This window comes from Phascolarctos cinereus, unplaced genomic scaffold (assembly GCF_003287225.1).
Source record: "Phascolarctos cinereus isolate Bilbo 61053 unplaced genomic scaffold, phaCin_HiC Scaffold_5;HRSCAF=322, whole genome shotgun sequence".
NCBI classification, from domain to species: domain Eukaryota; kingdom Metazoa; phylum Chordata; class Mammalia; order Diprotodontia; family Phascolarctidae; genus Phascolarctos; species Phascolarctos cinereus.
Window position 1 is genome coordinate 260803149 of NW_027555958.1, and position 16281 is coordinate 260819429.

At 37.6% G+C, this 16281-nt stretch overlaps 1 protein-coding gene across 6 annotated transcripts in view; it reads right to left on the reverse strand.

The window, feature by feature from the left end:
- Nucleotides 1–16281, reverse strand: part of MYOCD (myocardin) — a 155654-nt gene that overhangs the window by 63120 nt on the left and 76253 nt on the right. For 5 of the 6 annotated variants that reach the window (XM_020965975.2, XM_078155780.1, XM_078155781.1 and 2 more), the window contains one exon: nt 11117–11278. The exons of the other annotated variant lie outside the window; for it this stretch is intronic. In XM_020965975.2, the coding sequence (XP_020821634.1) occupies nt 11117–11278 (162 nt within the window). The remainder of the gene's footprint in view (nt 1–11116; nt 11279–16281) is intronic. 6 annotated transcript variants of the gene reach the window in all.

Genomic DNA, 16281 nt, shown 5'->3' on the forward strand with positions numbered 1-16281 from the left:
TCCCCTCCCCCTCCACCCCAAGTCTTCTCTTCTCCACCCTAAATATCAAAAGTTCCTTCAGTTAACCAGTAGGCATTGATGGAGTGCTTACTCTACGTCAGGCATTGTAGTAGACACTGGGGATACAAATATAAAAGTTAGATAATCCCTGCCTTCCAAAAGTTCCAAATGATTCTTACAGAGTATGAGCTCAAGGCCTTTATCCACTCTCCTTGCCCTCCTCTTCAACTTCTCTACATTATTCCTAAATTGCAGTTTTCAGAACTGAACAAAGTACTCCAGATGTAGACTGACCAGGACAGAGTGCAGAATTCCATTCTAGGAATTGTCTCTCTCTTAATGTAGCCTGATAGCACGTATCACACTGTGAACTTTTTTTCAATCCATGAACATTTCCTCTGGATCCTATGTTCCAATTTTTAGATATTATAAGAGCTCTGACCTAAACTTTTGGTATTTGGTACACTTTCACCCTTACAAAATGACATGCTAAAGTATAGAGGTATTTTTCTCCTCTTCACTCTTTTCAGCCATTTCCTTCATTAACTGGGAAGCAGCAGTCCACATATTTCTTTTTAGGCCCAGATTTTCATTCAAATAACACATTCCAGCCATAGCACAAAGGAATTGATGATAGCCAAATTACTTTAACTATTGCTTCCTTTGCTTTTTCCCCAACAGCAAACAAAAATCTCAGTTAACAAGTTACTCAATACTTTCACTCTCTTGGGGGCATCCCCCCACTCCTTAGATGGCTCACACAAATCTATTACTTGATCTACCAGTGCCCACATTCCCATGAACTGCCATCTGGGGAGCTCCCCAGTACTTTGCTCTATTCTTCAGACCATTTCCTGGGAATCTGCCAACTATAGCATTTGTTGTGGACTAAAACACCAAAGACTCCTATTGTGTCCAATTCTGATGCAGGAATTCTGAAGAAAGAGGCACACAACACTAGAGCAATCTGTCTAAGGTTTATTAGAGAATTGATTTATAATCCCCTAGAGTATTAGGAGACTTATAATTTCAGGAGAGCTCTGAGATAGCATCTTGCAATGGACAATAAACAGCAGGTTTAAGTCCATGCAGGGGCTTGGCTCTTAAGCTAATTTAGATGTTTTACTAAAACTATTGAAGGAGAAAATGAGTTAAAGAAAATGGGCTAAAACATGTAGAATGTGGCCAAATTAGCAAGATGTATGAATGTTCAACAAAGACAGAACTGGCTGCCAGCCACACATCATTCTTGACCTAGTGAGACTATTTATGTTTCTTGCTCTTAACTGCAATCATGATTCATTTAACTTACTATGCTCCTAACAGCAACTGTAATTTGTTTAACCCATTATGGGCTAGGTTATGAAAGGCTTTAAACACCAAACAGGATTTTGTATTTGATCCTGGAGATGATGAGGCTTAAAGGATGGGACATCATTCTTCTATTTGTTTCTAGATCTAAAGTTAAGAATGCATAAGATCACTAGAGAGAGTGATACATTCAGTGATACATTCAGTGATACAAATAAGATCCAAAAATTTCTTGAAAGGCTGGCACTTTGGTTCTAATCTCATGAATTGAAGTATAACAAGGATAAATGTTAATGGATTGAAAGAGGAGTGAGAGGTAGTATCTCAGCCAGAGAAGGAGATAGAGGCTGCAGACCCTCTTAAACTATACTACCTTAGATTGGTATTAGAACCAGATAAAATTCAGGTGTATGGGAAATGATCAAAGTCTGCTTCCCCCAACAAAATAATATTATGAGCCTCAGAGACTAAACCCCATGAAAATTAATAGATTCAGTGGCCGGATTCTATCCAAAAATGAGAGAATCAATTCTTGTGTGGATGGTTCTGTTATAGGCTGATGGAGCAGATGGAATTAAGTTAATCTGTGTCTGAGGCTGAAAAGATGAGTAGTGTTAGGACATTCCCAACCTTAAGACAGAGACTGCATGGCACAAGAGGAATTTAAGTGAATCATTCACTATTAGATTGAATTATTAATGCCTGTAGGGATTCTTGGCTGGACCCTACAGAAACACTAGTAGAATGGGTTCCTTGGAAGAGGATGGAGGAAGCCCAAGCTGCCATTAGGGAGATGGCCATGCAATGTGTTGTATACACCCCAGAGTTTCATGGACCTGATATAGAACCTGTTATAGCTGGGATGAGGAATAAACTTTTAAAGTTAACCCCTACTCATTGGAGGGGACCCCTGTTTATTATTTTAGGCTTCTTGGTAAGGACATAAACCTATGGCTTTGGGGAAGCACTGGCCAAGTTGGTTGAGATTCAAGATCTAAATTCCACCAGAGTTAAAACTGTGCAAATGAAGTCAGAAAAGACCTGCACAGCAAACGGAGCAAAAATGGGTTACTAAGAAGCAAAAATGATTTGATTTGATAGGGGCTTGGGTGCTGTGAGAAGAAATAAATAAAACACCTAATGCAGTGTTACTAAAGAGGTAGAGATTACTGAAACTCCATCAGCAATATCCAAAAAAGACTCCATCAGCCCCTCCTAAAGAAAATAAGACCCCAAACATGAGGAAGGGAACAAAAACATTGTATACCCCTCCTTGCCTCTTGAACTTATAAAGGACCAGGGGTGGGGCTGAGGTTCATCAAGAGCAAGGTGAATTGAGGAAAACTGGAGGCCATATGTGAAAGTAAGTTTTCACTGGTCACAGCACAATAAACAGATAGTTCTTGTTCTAGTAGATATTGAGGCTAAATGCACTTTTATTCATGGAAATCCACATGGGTTCTCTGGTCCCTTGGTTTTTAATAATGGTTATGCCCAGCAGAGAAAACTAAAGTAGTGTTACATATTGGGTGCTCACCACTCCCCAAAACACCCTGTGTATATTTCATCAGGCTCCCAAAACATTATAGGAAAACATTTATTATTGTGCACTCTTGTACACTACTGTAGGGGAATTTTGGTTATGGGTATGAGTGGTAAAAGGGATCCTTCAGAGTTTTGCCAAATGGACAACAATTTCTCTTTCACCATCATGAAGGGTAGTGAACATTAGACAATATAGGCTTCTGTAAGGACACCAAGAAATATTAGAAACAATTCTGGAATTGATTAAAGTAACTACCATATGGCAAAACCATAGTTATTTTAATGGTTCATTGTGGCCTCTGGAAAAATCCAACAGGACTTGGAGAATGACAGTAGATTATTGTGAATTAAACAATACATGTTAATGTCCTGCATATAGTACCTATCTTAGAGAGATTTACCACAAAAATGGGGCAATAAAAAACAAAATGCCTTTACTAAAGTTAAGGCCCTAATAGAACAAGATGTTGCTACATCTAATTGGGGATATAGTTGGATCCCGTGGCAGTGACTCCAGCCTAGGGCATAGCAGACTCATGGATTCTGGTCACCTATAAAGGGGTAGATTGACAATAGCTTGATAAAGCCCACTTCTGCTGTTGCACAAACCCCTACCTTGAATCAATGGCATGCTTACTTAGCACAGCAGAGTTCTCTGTCCAATAGCCCTTTCAGGGCCGAATTGCTACTAATCTTATTCTTTCTGCTAACTGAATATTAGGTTTGTCAACCTGACTATTCCATTGTAATTGTTATGTAACCTGATCCAATTGGTGATATGAGAACTGGTACACAGATTGTGCATACCACACGGCACATGCATATCTTTGCCTCTCCATGGTCATGTAAGAGCATCTGGAGAGTTGAACCACAGAGAGGCAATGACAATTGTAATTTAGATATTTTTGTTAATAAAACTAAAACCATGCCATGTGCTCTATTGCTCCACTATATTTGCCATTTTAAACTCTTCCCTTATGCTGTGCGCTTGCTTATACAATTGGTATGTTGTATATTTACAATTTACGAAAATCATGGAAATCAAGATCCTTAAACCCTGTTTTTTCATGAAGTCCAAGATCCGTTGTGGAAGAAGTGAGTGTGAAGATTGTGTAAGCCAGCCATGGCTGGATTGTGGAGTATAAATGGATCATTGATGTAGTTAGGAGCAACAAACTCATTCTCACTAGGTTAAGAACGATATGTGGCTAGAAGCCAACTCTGTCTTGGTTGAACGTTTATACATTCTACTACTTTGGCCACATCCTGCATGTTTTAACCTATTCAGTAAAACACATAAACAACTTAAGAGCCAACCCCTGCATGGATTTATGCCATGGGTATCCCTTCCTGCTTGTTGTCCATTAATCTCTTGTAAATCAATTCCCTAATATAGCTTGAACTGATTACCCTGGAGTTGTGTGCCTCTTTCCTCAGAATTCCTGTGTCACAAAGGGATGCAGTAAGGCACTTCTGTGTTCCAGTCTGCAACAACCCCTCCTATCTTTCCACCTTACTCCCTATCACATACTCTTTGATTTAGTAACATTGGCCTTCTTGTTGTTCCACAAACTAGACATTCCATCTCTCAGCTCTGCTCTGTCCTCTATGCTTGGAATTCTCTCCCTCCTCATCTCAGCCTCCTGCCTTCCAGGGCTTCCTTTAAGTCCCAACTAAAATCTCATCTTCTACAGTAAGTCTTTCTCAACTCCTCTTAATTCCAGTGCCTCTCTTATTTTCTATTTATCCTGTATATAGCTTGTTTCCATGTATTTGTTTGCTCATTGCCTTCCTGCATTAGATTGTGAGCTCATTGAGAACAGAGACAGTCTTTTGCCTCTTTTTGCATTGTAAGCACTTAGCCCAGTGCCTGGTACATAGTAGGCCCTTAACAAATGTTTATTGATTAACTGATTGACTGACAGATTGAAATCAGTTCTATTATAGCCCAATCTCAGAAGGGCACCTAAAAAGAAAAAGCATTCCTCCATTCAGAAAACCTAGTTTGGCACAGACTTCAGATGTAGGAGGTTAACGAGAGAGAGAAACCAGAAGAATTGCAATGAAATCTTGGAGATATGGGTTGTTTTAGGATAGGCCCAGAAGATAAAGTGGGATTGGGAATCCCTGTCTTCACCACAATGGTTGGGAGCTCCAAGTATTATTTAAAACATGCATTCTCCTTATACATCTTTTCTTCAAGTAAGGAAGTGATTTCCATCAAATATGTGATTGGCACTCATAAAAGGCTTCTACTTATCACATTTGAAATTTCATAGGATTTTACCTGAACTGTACTTACAGCTTACTTACTTTTTGGACTTAGCATGTAACTAGATAGACGTTTTCAAATACAAGGAAATAGGTAATGAATTTTATTTTTCACAACCCAAGAAGAGGGACTGAATTAAAAGATTCTTGGAAAGTCAGAGGAGATACAGTCTAGTGGGTTAGATAGAGTGCTAGACTGCCAGATCTAGGAGACCTGGGTCCAAATCCTGTCACTGAATCTTACTAGCTGTGTGACCTAAGGAAAGTTATTTATTTGTTCTGAGCCCTAGGCTATTCTCTAAAAATAAAAAACCAAAAAACACCCTACTAAGTATCTACTAAGTTATAGGTGGCCTGCAGGAAGCCTCCTTGACCTTGGTCAAGTCATTTTATCTCTCTGGTCTCATTTGTAAAAACAGACAGGGCTGGACTAGACGATCTCTTATTTATCTCACAAATTGAGAGTGAGTATTTCAAGAAGAAACCATATGCATGGAATTGGCAAGTTGTATTTTTCCATAAGATGCTTTTTTAGGAGGATATATATATATATACACATATATACATATATATGTATATACATATATACATATAGATATAGATATAGATAGATAGATAGATATAGATATAGATATAGATATAGATATAGATATAGATATAGATATAGATAGATATAGATATAGATATAGATATAGATATAGATATAGATATAGATATAGACTATCATATGTAGACCAATGTTAAATAAAAGTCTGGTACAAAGACTTTTTTGTGAAGGCCACCATTTCAAAAAACTGAATATATAAATTTTTTTTGTGTTTTCGTCAATACTCATCAAGGGTATTGGGTATTTTCAAGTGCCAATATTGTCCATAATTTTGTGGAGAAAAACTATACCCACTTGGTTTTATCAAAAGCTTAATGAAAGTGAGAGTCACCTCCCTTATAGAAGAAAGACTTCCTATCACTCCTCCATTTAGTACTCCTCAGTTGCTACAAAGCATGGGAAGGACCGAAGTGCTATAGGGAGGCAAAAGGGGGGAAAATAATATGTATTATATAATCAATCAGTATTTGTTTCATAGGGTCTCAATTAAGGGAGGAATATTTCTTTAGCCACTTTCACCTCAATTTCTCTATTTAATTCTCAGAAAGACCAAGGAAAAGAAGATCCATGTGTAAAAGAAGACTTTCTTTCTAGTAGAAGGGAAATTTCACTGGGATTTTACCTTAGACCAGGGCTTAAACTTTTTCCACTATTGACCCCTTCAGTGGATCTCAACCCACAGTTTAAGAAGTTCTGCCTTAGACCAACCGGCTACAGGTTCTATATTTTGGCTTAGTGAAAATTCATGAGATTGGAAGATAGGAGTATTGATTGTCAACTTTGTCATGCTTCATTTCCCTTCTCTGGATGATAGGAGCTTTACATTAGGCAGGGAGTTGGACTAGATGACCACTGAGATCATTTGCACCTCTAAAGTTCTAAGTTTGTTCTCTTAGCTTCTGCAGAGAAATTCCTCTGGACATATAAGGACTGATTGGAAGAAGGAGTTCTTCATTGATCTGTCTGTTTTCTTAAAGAAAAAAAGAATATTAATGATCATTTTGGGGGGAGGAGGAAATTAAAAATAAGGACTATCTGGCATAATTCTTGGTCAATTCCTAAAGACTCCTGGTCAATTTGTAACTGTGTATTCCTCTTAAATTGGTTGGCAGATTTTTTTCCCCTGGGTGTGACTTCTAAAGAAGGTTTATTTCATCAGCTCCTCTCCACAGACTCAGCATAACCAAGTCAAAACTTTCCTTACTGATTGTTCTAGACTCTGAAGAAGATGTAGTGGCCTCAGAGTGGACTAAGTCTGAAGTGAACCTGGTACTATGTGATCCAGAATCTATTACTTTTAATAGGCATACAATCCATACATGGCTAAGCAGAGACTCAGCAGCACTAAGTACTGTTGATGAACATTATCATTTTGTATATTGGTATCAATATAGATATTTGTTAATATAAGTTAATTGCACTCAGGGCCAGTCAGGCAAAATTGTGAAATGGGATGTTTGTCTTTAGTAGTTCTAAGTCTCTTCTCCTTTTTCTCTTTACCCAGTGTTTTTACACTTCCAAGGTTCTATTGGTTCAAAAAAATTTTTTAACTAGCCTGTGATTTTGCTGGTTTAGGAATTCACAGCAAGGAAATTCTATCTTCCATTGCAAATCCAAAATTTTGAAAGTAGTCTGGGTCACTGAGAGATTATATGACTTGGCCAGGGTCACATATATGATACACATCAGAGGCAGGACTGAAACCCAGGTCTTCCTGTTGGAGGCCAGCTGCCTCTCTACTACATTATTTTGAACATGAAGTTTTTAGTAACAAGAGGATTCCAGTAAGATGGCAGAGCAGGTCAGAAAATTCCAAGCTCTCCAGATTTTCCCCATAAACTAGACAAAATAGTGCCTTAGGGTGAACATTGAGTAGTAAAAATAAATAAGAGTTGGGGCAGAACAGTGGTCCACCTGGGACAACTGAAAAAAATCCCAGGACTGAGGTTTGGTCCCTGTGAAGTCTAATCACTTCCAGGCTAGTTACATTGAATCAGCAAGTAGCAAGCCCTGGGGCTAGCTGGGTTGGGAGGTAGCCTCAGTCCCAGCCACAGGGATTTTCACCTCCCAGATGGTGTGGGCAGTCAGACAGACGTCTGAGCAGGAAAAGATTGAGGGAACCTGTACTGATTAGGAACACCAGGCCCAGCTGTACTGCCAAGATGCAGCCTTGGGTGAGAAGGAACCAACACACACCTGGTGACTGCAGAAGCAGTGGGGCAGGACACCGATGGCTGTGGGCACTTACAGGAGGGTGGAATTCTTAGTTTTGGTTCCAGGCCAGAGAGCAGAACTGAAAGAGTATCTGAGGCCAGAGGCACCATCTCCCATACCCCAGGACTAGAGGTGATTATAAGGACTAAGCTACTACAAATAAAAAAAATGGACAGGCAAAGGAGAAAGAATCCAACCATAGAGAACTACCAAGGAAATAGAGAAGACCTGGGGCTCATCTTCAGAGGAGAATACTAAAGCAAAGAAACTCTCTTCCACCCCAAAGAGTATTTCAAATGGTTACCTGTCCAAAAAGAATTCATAGGAGAATTTTTAAAAGATTTTAAAAATCAAATGAAAGAGATTGAGGGGAAAAAACCCAAAACAAAAAAATCCAAAAAACAAGATTATAAAAAAAAAGTCGACCAATGGGAAAAGGAGATTCAAAATCTTAAGGAAGAAAACAACTCGTTGAAAATTAGAATTAGGCAAGGGGAAGCCAGCAAAATTATAAAAGACCAAGAAACAATAAAACAAAACATAAAGAATGAAGAAATAGAAGAGAACATTAAACATCTCATAAGAAAAACAACTGATCTGGAGAACCGCTTAAGAAGAGAAAACATAAGAATGATTAGACTACCTGAAAGCTATGATCAGAAAAAGATTCTTGACACAATAATACAAGAAATAATTAAAGAAAAATAAATTTAAAAAATAATTAAAGAAGCATTAGAACAAGAAGAGAAAGTAAAAATAGAAAAAATCCACTGATCACCACCTGAAAGATATCTGATGAGGCAAATTTACAGGAATATCATGGCTAGATTCTGAAACCCCCAGCTCAAAGAGAAAATATTATGAGCAACATGAAGATCAATTCAAATATGGTAGAGCCACAGTTAGAATCACACAAGACCTAGCAGTGGTGACACTAAAAAACTGCAGGTCTTGGAACACTATATATCAAAGAGCAAAAGAGCTGGTGTTGCAGCCAAAAATACAAAAAAAAAAAAAACAAACCCAGCAAAGTTAAGCTTAATACTGAATGGAAAAAAAATAACGAACATTCAATGAATTGCCAGACTTTCAGGATTTTGTTGCAAAAACAAAACAAAACAAAAAACAAACCAAAGACAAGACCTGAACTTAATAGAATATTTGACATACAAGATCCAAGAGAAATAAAAGTTATACATCAAAGACTAACAACAAGGACTCAATAAGGATAGACTGTTTACTTTTTATATGAGGAAATGTAAAATGTATGTCTAAGATTATTTCTAGTAATTGGGTAGTTGGAAAGAAAGATTGGGGTAGAGCTGAGTATGATGTGATTCTAAAAAGTAAAACTGTTTATGAAAAGGTACAAAGAGTAATTATCTTATACAAATGAGGTGCGAGAGGAAGAAGTGACACAGAAGAATTAGATGGGTGAGGAGGGCTGGTAGTTCTGGAGCCCTACTCTCATCAGGAATGGGTCAAAGAGGGAACAATACATACATACATGTGTGTGTATATATATATATATAATATATATATATATATAAATATATATATGTACACACACACGTGTGTACATATACACTATATATGCATGTATACATTTATGTACATATATGTATATATATTATAAAAATCTTCTGAATTCAGAAAAAAATAAAAGGGTAACGGGATGGGGGAGAGAGGATAAGGGAAGAATTTTTAGAGGGAACCCTACTCACACCAGATCTGGGTTAAGGAGAAAACAATCTATACATTTAGAAGGGAATGAGATTCTTCTAAATTTATAAAGAAATAAGAGAGTGAAGAAATAGGATGGGGAGGTATAGGAGGGTATCTAGATAAATGGGATATAACACATATTTGGGTATAACACATATTTGGAAGGCTATAAAATATAAACGTCTTCTAAATTCAAATAGAAACAAAAGGGTAAAGGGGTAGGTTAAGTAATAGGAGGGAACAGTAGTGGGTAGAAGTAAAGTAGAGGAGTCAGGAGGTATAGGAAATAAGAGATACACACAAACATAAAATAAAGATCAGAACAGGGGTAGTAATCATGATCTCAGACAAAGTTAAAGCTAAAATAGATTTAATCAAAAAAGGAAAATAGGTAAACTACACTGTATGTCAGCCATATTAACCAATATTGGTTTAGACTATTTAAAATAAGTAGAGAGTATAAAGTTGGAATATTTCTGTGGTGTAGGAAATGATGAATTGGTGGACTTAGAAAGATATGGAAAGACTTGGACTTATCAAGGAAGATATTACCCACCCTCAGAGTATAGTATAGTATGGTCTTATATAAATACATGTGAAAGTATATGTCTATATATGAGCGCGATTATAGATATCTAAGGATATGTATGTATATGTAAGTTTATATGTGTGTGTATATGTATGTATATATGTATGTGTATAATATATGTGTACATACATACATACATATCTCCATGCTTAATTGTAGCCTTCTTAAAGGAAAGGGGAAAAAAAGAACAAAGTAAAAAGTTTATAGCAGAGAACAAAAGAAAACTTACAAGGAAGCAAAGAAAAGATGGACGGCTCTGAACACAATGTGTAGTATTTATTTTATAGGCTTTCTTGAAATGAAAATTTATTGCTGTATATTTTGAATCCTCTCTTACATTCTGCTGTGCACATGGCAATGCTTTTTTCTTTTGTATTTAAGTTTTAGTATTTAAATTTACAATATGTTTCTTTTCTTATTGGGTAATTTAAGTTTTAGTATCTAAGTTTAAAATAAATTAATTTTTTAAAAGTTTTTAGTGCTACCTTTTCCAGGGAGTATTATTAAAAATATAATTTGGAGAGGGCAATGAATAATCCCTCAATAATGGAATTTGAGGAACAGTGAAATATCTGGAAATATTTGGGAAAAACTGGGAACCTTCTCAATGCCTCATAAATTATATCAAGCGTGTTAACTATCATTGGCAATAAAACTCTTAGCAGATATGGACAAAGATGGGGTAGCAAGATATAAGAATAGTTGTCTCATGTTACATATAATAACCTGTGTGGGTGGAAAACTCCACAAAACTGTGACAATCTTACAATGTTATACCATAAGGTGCTACCGCAGAGTAATAGCTCTCGTCTGCCCATATAGCATGGGAAACAATTGCTCTTTGCTTTAACTACCTTTCATGGATTCTTTCATAGTTGAATCAACAGGAATTCTATTCTTCTCCACCAGCTCCAGGAGACCTGGTCTGAGAGCAATATTTTCAGTCAGATCATCTGCAAGTCGGGCTCTTTTAAGCTTCATCTGAGGAGCTGTAATGGATTCCTCTGTGGTTGTGTCTAAAAGATTGAAATTAAAACCATCAATTCTTAAATCTATTACTTTTTTGCCTATGGTTACAAAAAAGTGTCACAAACATGTTTTATCATCTTTCAGTAATAATGTTATTGATTAACATGGATTAAGCAACAAATGGGTTACAGGGCATGAGATAAGTTCCAAATAAGGAATGGGGAAGAAAATACACAAAGAAAAACCAAAGCAAACTGATTAGGAAAAGTGTAGGAAAAAAAATGTTAACATTTGTCTACTAGGTGAACAGCTCAAGGGTCCTAAGTTTTTCTCTGACCTTTATTGAGATGTTTCAGGAAGCTTACTTGTTCCTGTAGACTGCTGGAGCTTAACAAGCACATTTAAACCTCAGGCACTGGGCTATCCATTGTTATAATTAAAAGTTATAAAATAAAAGTTCTATAAACTGCTCACTTTCAATATTATCTGTTATTAATTTCTCTGTTAATGATATAATGTTATTAATTATCTCTATTAATTTCAGAAAAGGTAAGACATTTGCAGACTTCTTCAATCATACTCATTTATTATTAACATCCTAATCCAAGTCTACATCATCTAATAACTGCAATATTGCAATAGCCTCCTAAGTGACTTTTTTTCAATCTCTTTCCCCTCACCCCACCAAAAGCAACTCATACTAGTCTTCAATTTAATCTTTTTGAAGTGCCTGGAAAAGTACAAAGTATCTTGGACTTCCCTGCTCAAACATTTTCAATTGCCTATACAATCAATTTGAAACTTCTTATTCTCACAGTCTAGATTCTCTTCAATCTCTCTCCAATCTAATAACTAGGAGCCTTATCTCCCACTGTTACCCTTCATGTTGCTTAATTTTCTGAACTCTTCTTCCATAATCTGCTTTCTTCTCCACTGCTCCACTCAGACCTCACCTGGGTGCTCAAAGTCTCATACCCTACTCAGGCCAACTCCTCAGTTCTGAAATGTCCTCTTCTTCCTACTACAATTAAAATTGATTACTTTAGTACAGAAGATATCTGGTATTGATCTGATTTTCTAATTAAAGTAATTTACACTAAGACATAAGTAAATCTTGATTTTCCCAAGGGGCACTTACATTTTAAGAGTGAAAATAAATTTTTTAATCAGTGTGGCTTTTCTTTGCCTCCTTCCCTAATATTATTCTTCCATCCCTTCCCAGGCTGCTTTTTAAGTATACCAAGGAATCAAATGCAAAGTACTACAATAGTGTACCACCCACTTTTCTATTCCTTCACCTTCATTTAAGAGTAATTTTAGGAAGAAAAAGTATGATGAATTAGATAACTTTGTATATTGGGAACTACTGCAGAGAAGCTCCAGTTTGTGTTTTATATTCCCACAGTACATAATATATAGTATCATTGAATAATAAAGTTGGAGGGGACTTCAGAAGTCATCTAGTCCAACTGCCTGTTGGAAACATCTTTCCTTCCCAGCACACCATCTGTCTGTCTGTCTCTGTCTCTGTCTCTCATTTTCTCTATCTCTCTTTCTTTGTGTCTACTTTTAACTGTCTGGGGAACCTGTGGCCTCAAGGCCACATGTGGCCTTCTAGGTCCTCAAGTGTGGCTCTTTGAATCCAAACTTTGCAGAACAAATCTGCCTTATAAAATGATTTGTTCTGTGAAACTTGGATTCAGTCAAAAGGCCACACCCAAGGATCTAGAAAGCCAAATATGGCCTTGAGGGCACAGATTCCCCACCCTATCCCTATCTCTCTGTCCATCTCTGTTTCTCTGTTTCTTCTCTCCTCTCTTTTTTCTGTCCTTCTGTCTGTCTCTCATTCAGACCTGTGATTTCATTTTCCTAGCATTGAATCTTCCTTCACCAATTCAGATCAGCAGCTCTGTGTGTGGAAACTCTGGAAATTCATGGTTGTAATATTTTCCACAGAAATGGAGTTTTAGAAGGTTTTCTGGGGTATGGACAGGTTATGTGAATTATCTATGGTCATCTAGCTAATATGAGTTAGAGCAAGGATTTGAAACCAGATCTTCTTGATTCTAATGTGGCCTTCTATCCATTATAGACCTTACTGTTCCTCATAACTTTCTATTCAAAATCTTCTATTAAAAATTCAAAATGAGCCTCTGGCTGAAGACTTCAAGGGATAACCTCTAAGTTTCTTCTTCTTCTTCCTAAACGTCAGTTCTTTCAAGTGATATCTACATGGGATAGTTCTCAACACTGCTTCCCCTTTCTGGTTGTTTCCCTCTAGATTTGCTCCAGTTTGTTAATTTAAAATGTAGTGCGCAGACCTGTATATGATAACTAGATATGATCTGACAAAGGCATAGTGCAGCAGAATTAAAATCTCCCTCCCTCTAGCTACTATAGAAGAAGCTCAGTTAAAAGTTATTAGTTTAGGAGGTGGAGCCAAGATGGCAGAGTGAAAGCAGGGACTCACCTGAGCTCTCCCTCAAACCCTTTCAAATTCCTTTAAAAAGTGACTCTGAACGAATTCTAGTGTGGCAGATCTCACAAAGAGATAGAGTGAGGCAGATTCCCAGCCCAAGACAACCTGGAAGGTTGACAGGAAGGGTCTGTTGCACCCAGATGAGCATAGCCTAGCCAAAGCCATCACAAAGGCAGATCTGGCCCTAGTGAACCCCGACTAAATCACTGGCAGCAGTGGCAGTTCCCAGATTTCTCAGCCCACAGATTCCAGAGACAACTTAATAGGTCAGCAGAAAGGGTCTGTCAGAACTGGGTGAGAGAGAAAGCCACTGCAGCCAGTGCAGCTGCTCCTGGAGCTATCAGCCCACAGAAGGAATGTTTGAAAGTCACCTATTTTGACTTCTGGAAGCCAACATGGCAGAGTGAGCAATAAGTGGCTCTTAAGTTCCCTTACTGATCTTGAAAAACCCAGAGAATATTGCCCTAGGAAAAATCCTGGAATAGTGGAGCCAGCAGAAAAATGAGGTAAAGCAGTCTTTTAGCTTGGGAGGCTAGAAAGATTAACAGGAAAGATCCCTCTTGCTGTGGCTGAAAGGGACTAATTCAGGATGGGAGGCATCCTGGCAAGCCAGTGGCAAGGCTCACCTCAGCAAACTAGTGGGACAACCTGAGCCCCAGGATGTTGAAGCAGGCAAGTGCCAACACCAGACACACACTAGCCACCACCACCAGCTCTAGCTCAACACTAGGTAAACTACCAGATGCCTCCAGCCTCCAGCTGCCAACACCTGAGGCCCCAGCACACAAAACCAGTAACCAGGACCCTAGCCCTCAGCACAAGAAGCCTGGGATAATGTCCCTTGTGCCCCAGAAGCAGAGATCAACTTTAAAAGCCAGAAAAAAAGGCAAACAACATGAGCGAGAAGCAACAAAGGAAATACAATGACCATAGAGAAATATCTTGGTGAGAGGGAAGATCAAAACACAAATTCAGGAGAGGATAACATGACTATACTGACATCCAAAGCTTTAAAGGGGACTATAAACTGGTCACAAGCTGAAAAAGCCTTCTTGGAAGAGCTCAAGAAGGATTTTAAAAATCGAATAAGAGAGGTAGAAGAAAAATTGAACAATTGATTTAAAAACACAGTTGACAAAATGGAAAAAAGTACGCTGAAGAAAACAACTCCTTAAAAAGTAGAATTGGCCAAATGGAAAAGGAGGCACAAAAGCTAACTGAAGGAAAGAATTAGTTAAAAACTAGAATTGGGCAAATGGAAGCTAATAACTCTATGAGACATCAATAATCAGTCAAACAAAATCAAAAGAATGAAAAAATAGAAGAGAACATAAAATACCTCATTGGAAAAGCAGCTAACCTGGAAAATAGATCCAGGAGAGATAATTTAAGAATTATTGCTCTGCCTGAAAACCATGATCAAAAAAAGAGCCTGGACAGCATCTTTCAAGAAATCATCAAAGAAAACTGCCCTGAGATCCTAGAACCAGAGGGTAAAATAGTCATCGAAAGAATAAATCAATTACCTCTTAAAAGAGATCACAAATTGAAAATGCCAAGGAATATTGTAGCTAAATTCCAGAATTTAGCTGGAGGTCAAGGAGAAAATACTGCAAGCAGCCAGAAAGAAACAATGCAAATATCGTGGAACCACAGTTAGGATTATGCAGGACCTTGCAGCTTCTACATTAAAAGTTTGGAGGACTTGGAATATGATATTCCATAAGGCAAAGGAGCTTGGATTACAACCAAAGATCAACTACCCAGTGAAATTGAGCATAATCTTTCAGGGGAGGAGATGGACACTCAATGAAATAGGGGACTTCCAGACTTTCCTGATGAAAAGACCAGAGCACAACAGAAAATTTGACCTTCAAATACAAGACTCTTCGAGAGCCATACAAAGGTAAATAGGAAAGAAAAAAAAATTCAGTAAGGGCAAATGATTTACATTCCTACGTGGGTAGATGATACTTATAATTCTTGAGAACTGTATCTTTATTACAACATTTAGAAGGGGTGTACACAGACAGAGGGCATGGTATAAGTTGACTTTGGTGTGATGATAAAAAAAAAAACCTAATTAAGTGATGGAAAGGGATTATACTGGGAGAAGAGGAAAAGAGGAGGGAGAAAAGGATAAATTACATCATGTGAAGAGGCACAAAGATCTATTACAGTACAGGAAAAGGAGGGAAGAAGATGAGTATTGTTTGAACCTTACTCTCATCAGATTTGGCTCAAAGAGAGAATAACAATCAGTTAGGTATAGAAATCTAACTTACCCTATAGGAATTAGGACAGGAAAGGGGAAGAAAAGGGAAGGGGCTGATAGAAAGGAGGTCAGATTGAGGGAGGTAGTGGTTAAAACAAAAACTCTAGTGAGGAGGGAAAGGCAGAAAAGAGGAAAAAAAGCTTAAATAGGGGGAGGTGAAGGATGGAGAGAAAGACACAGATAGTAACCACAACTGTGAATGTGAATGGGATGAACTCTCCCATAAAATGAAAATGGATTGCAGAATGGATTAAAACCACAATTCTACAATATGTTATTTACAAGAAAAACATTGA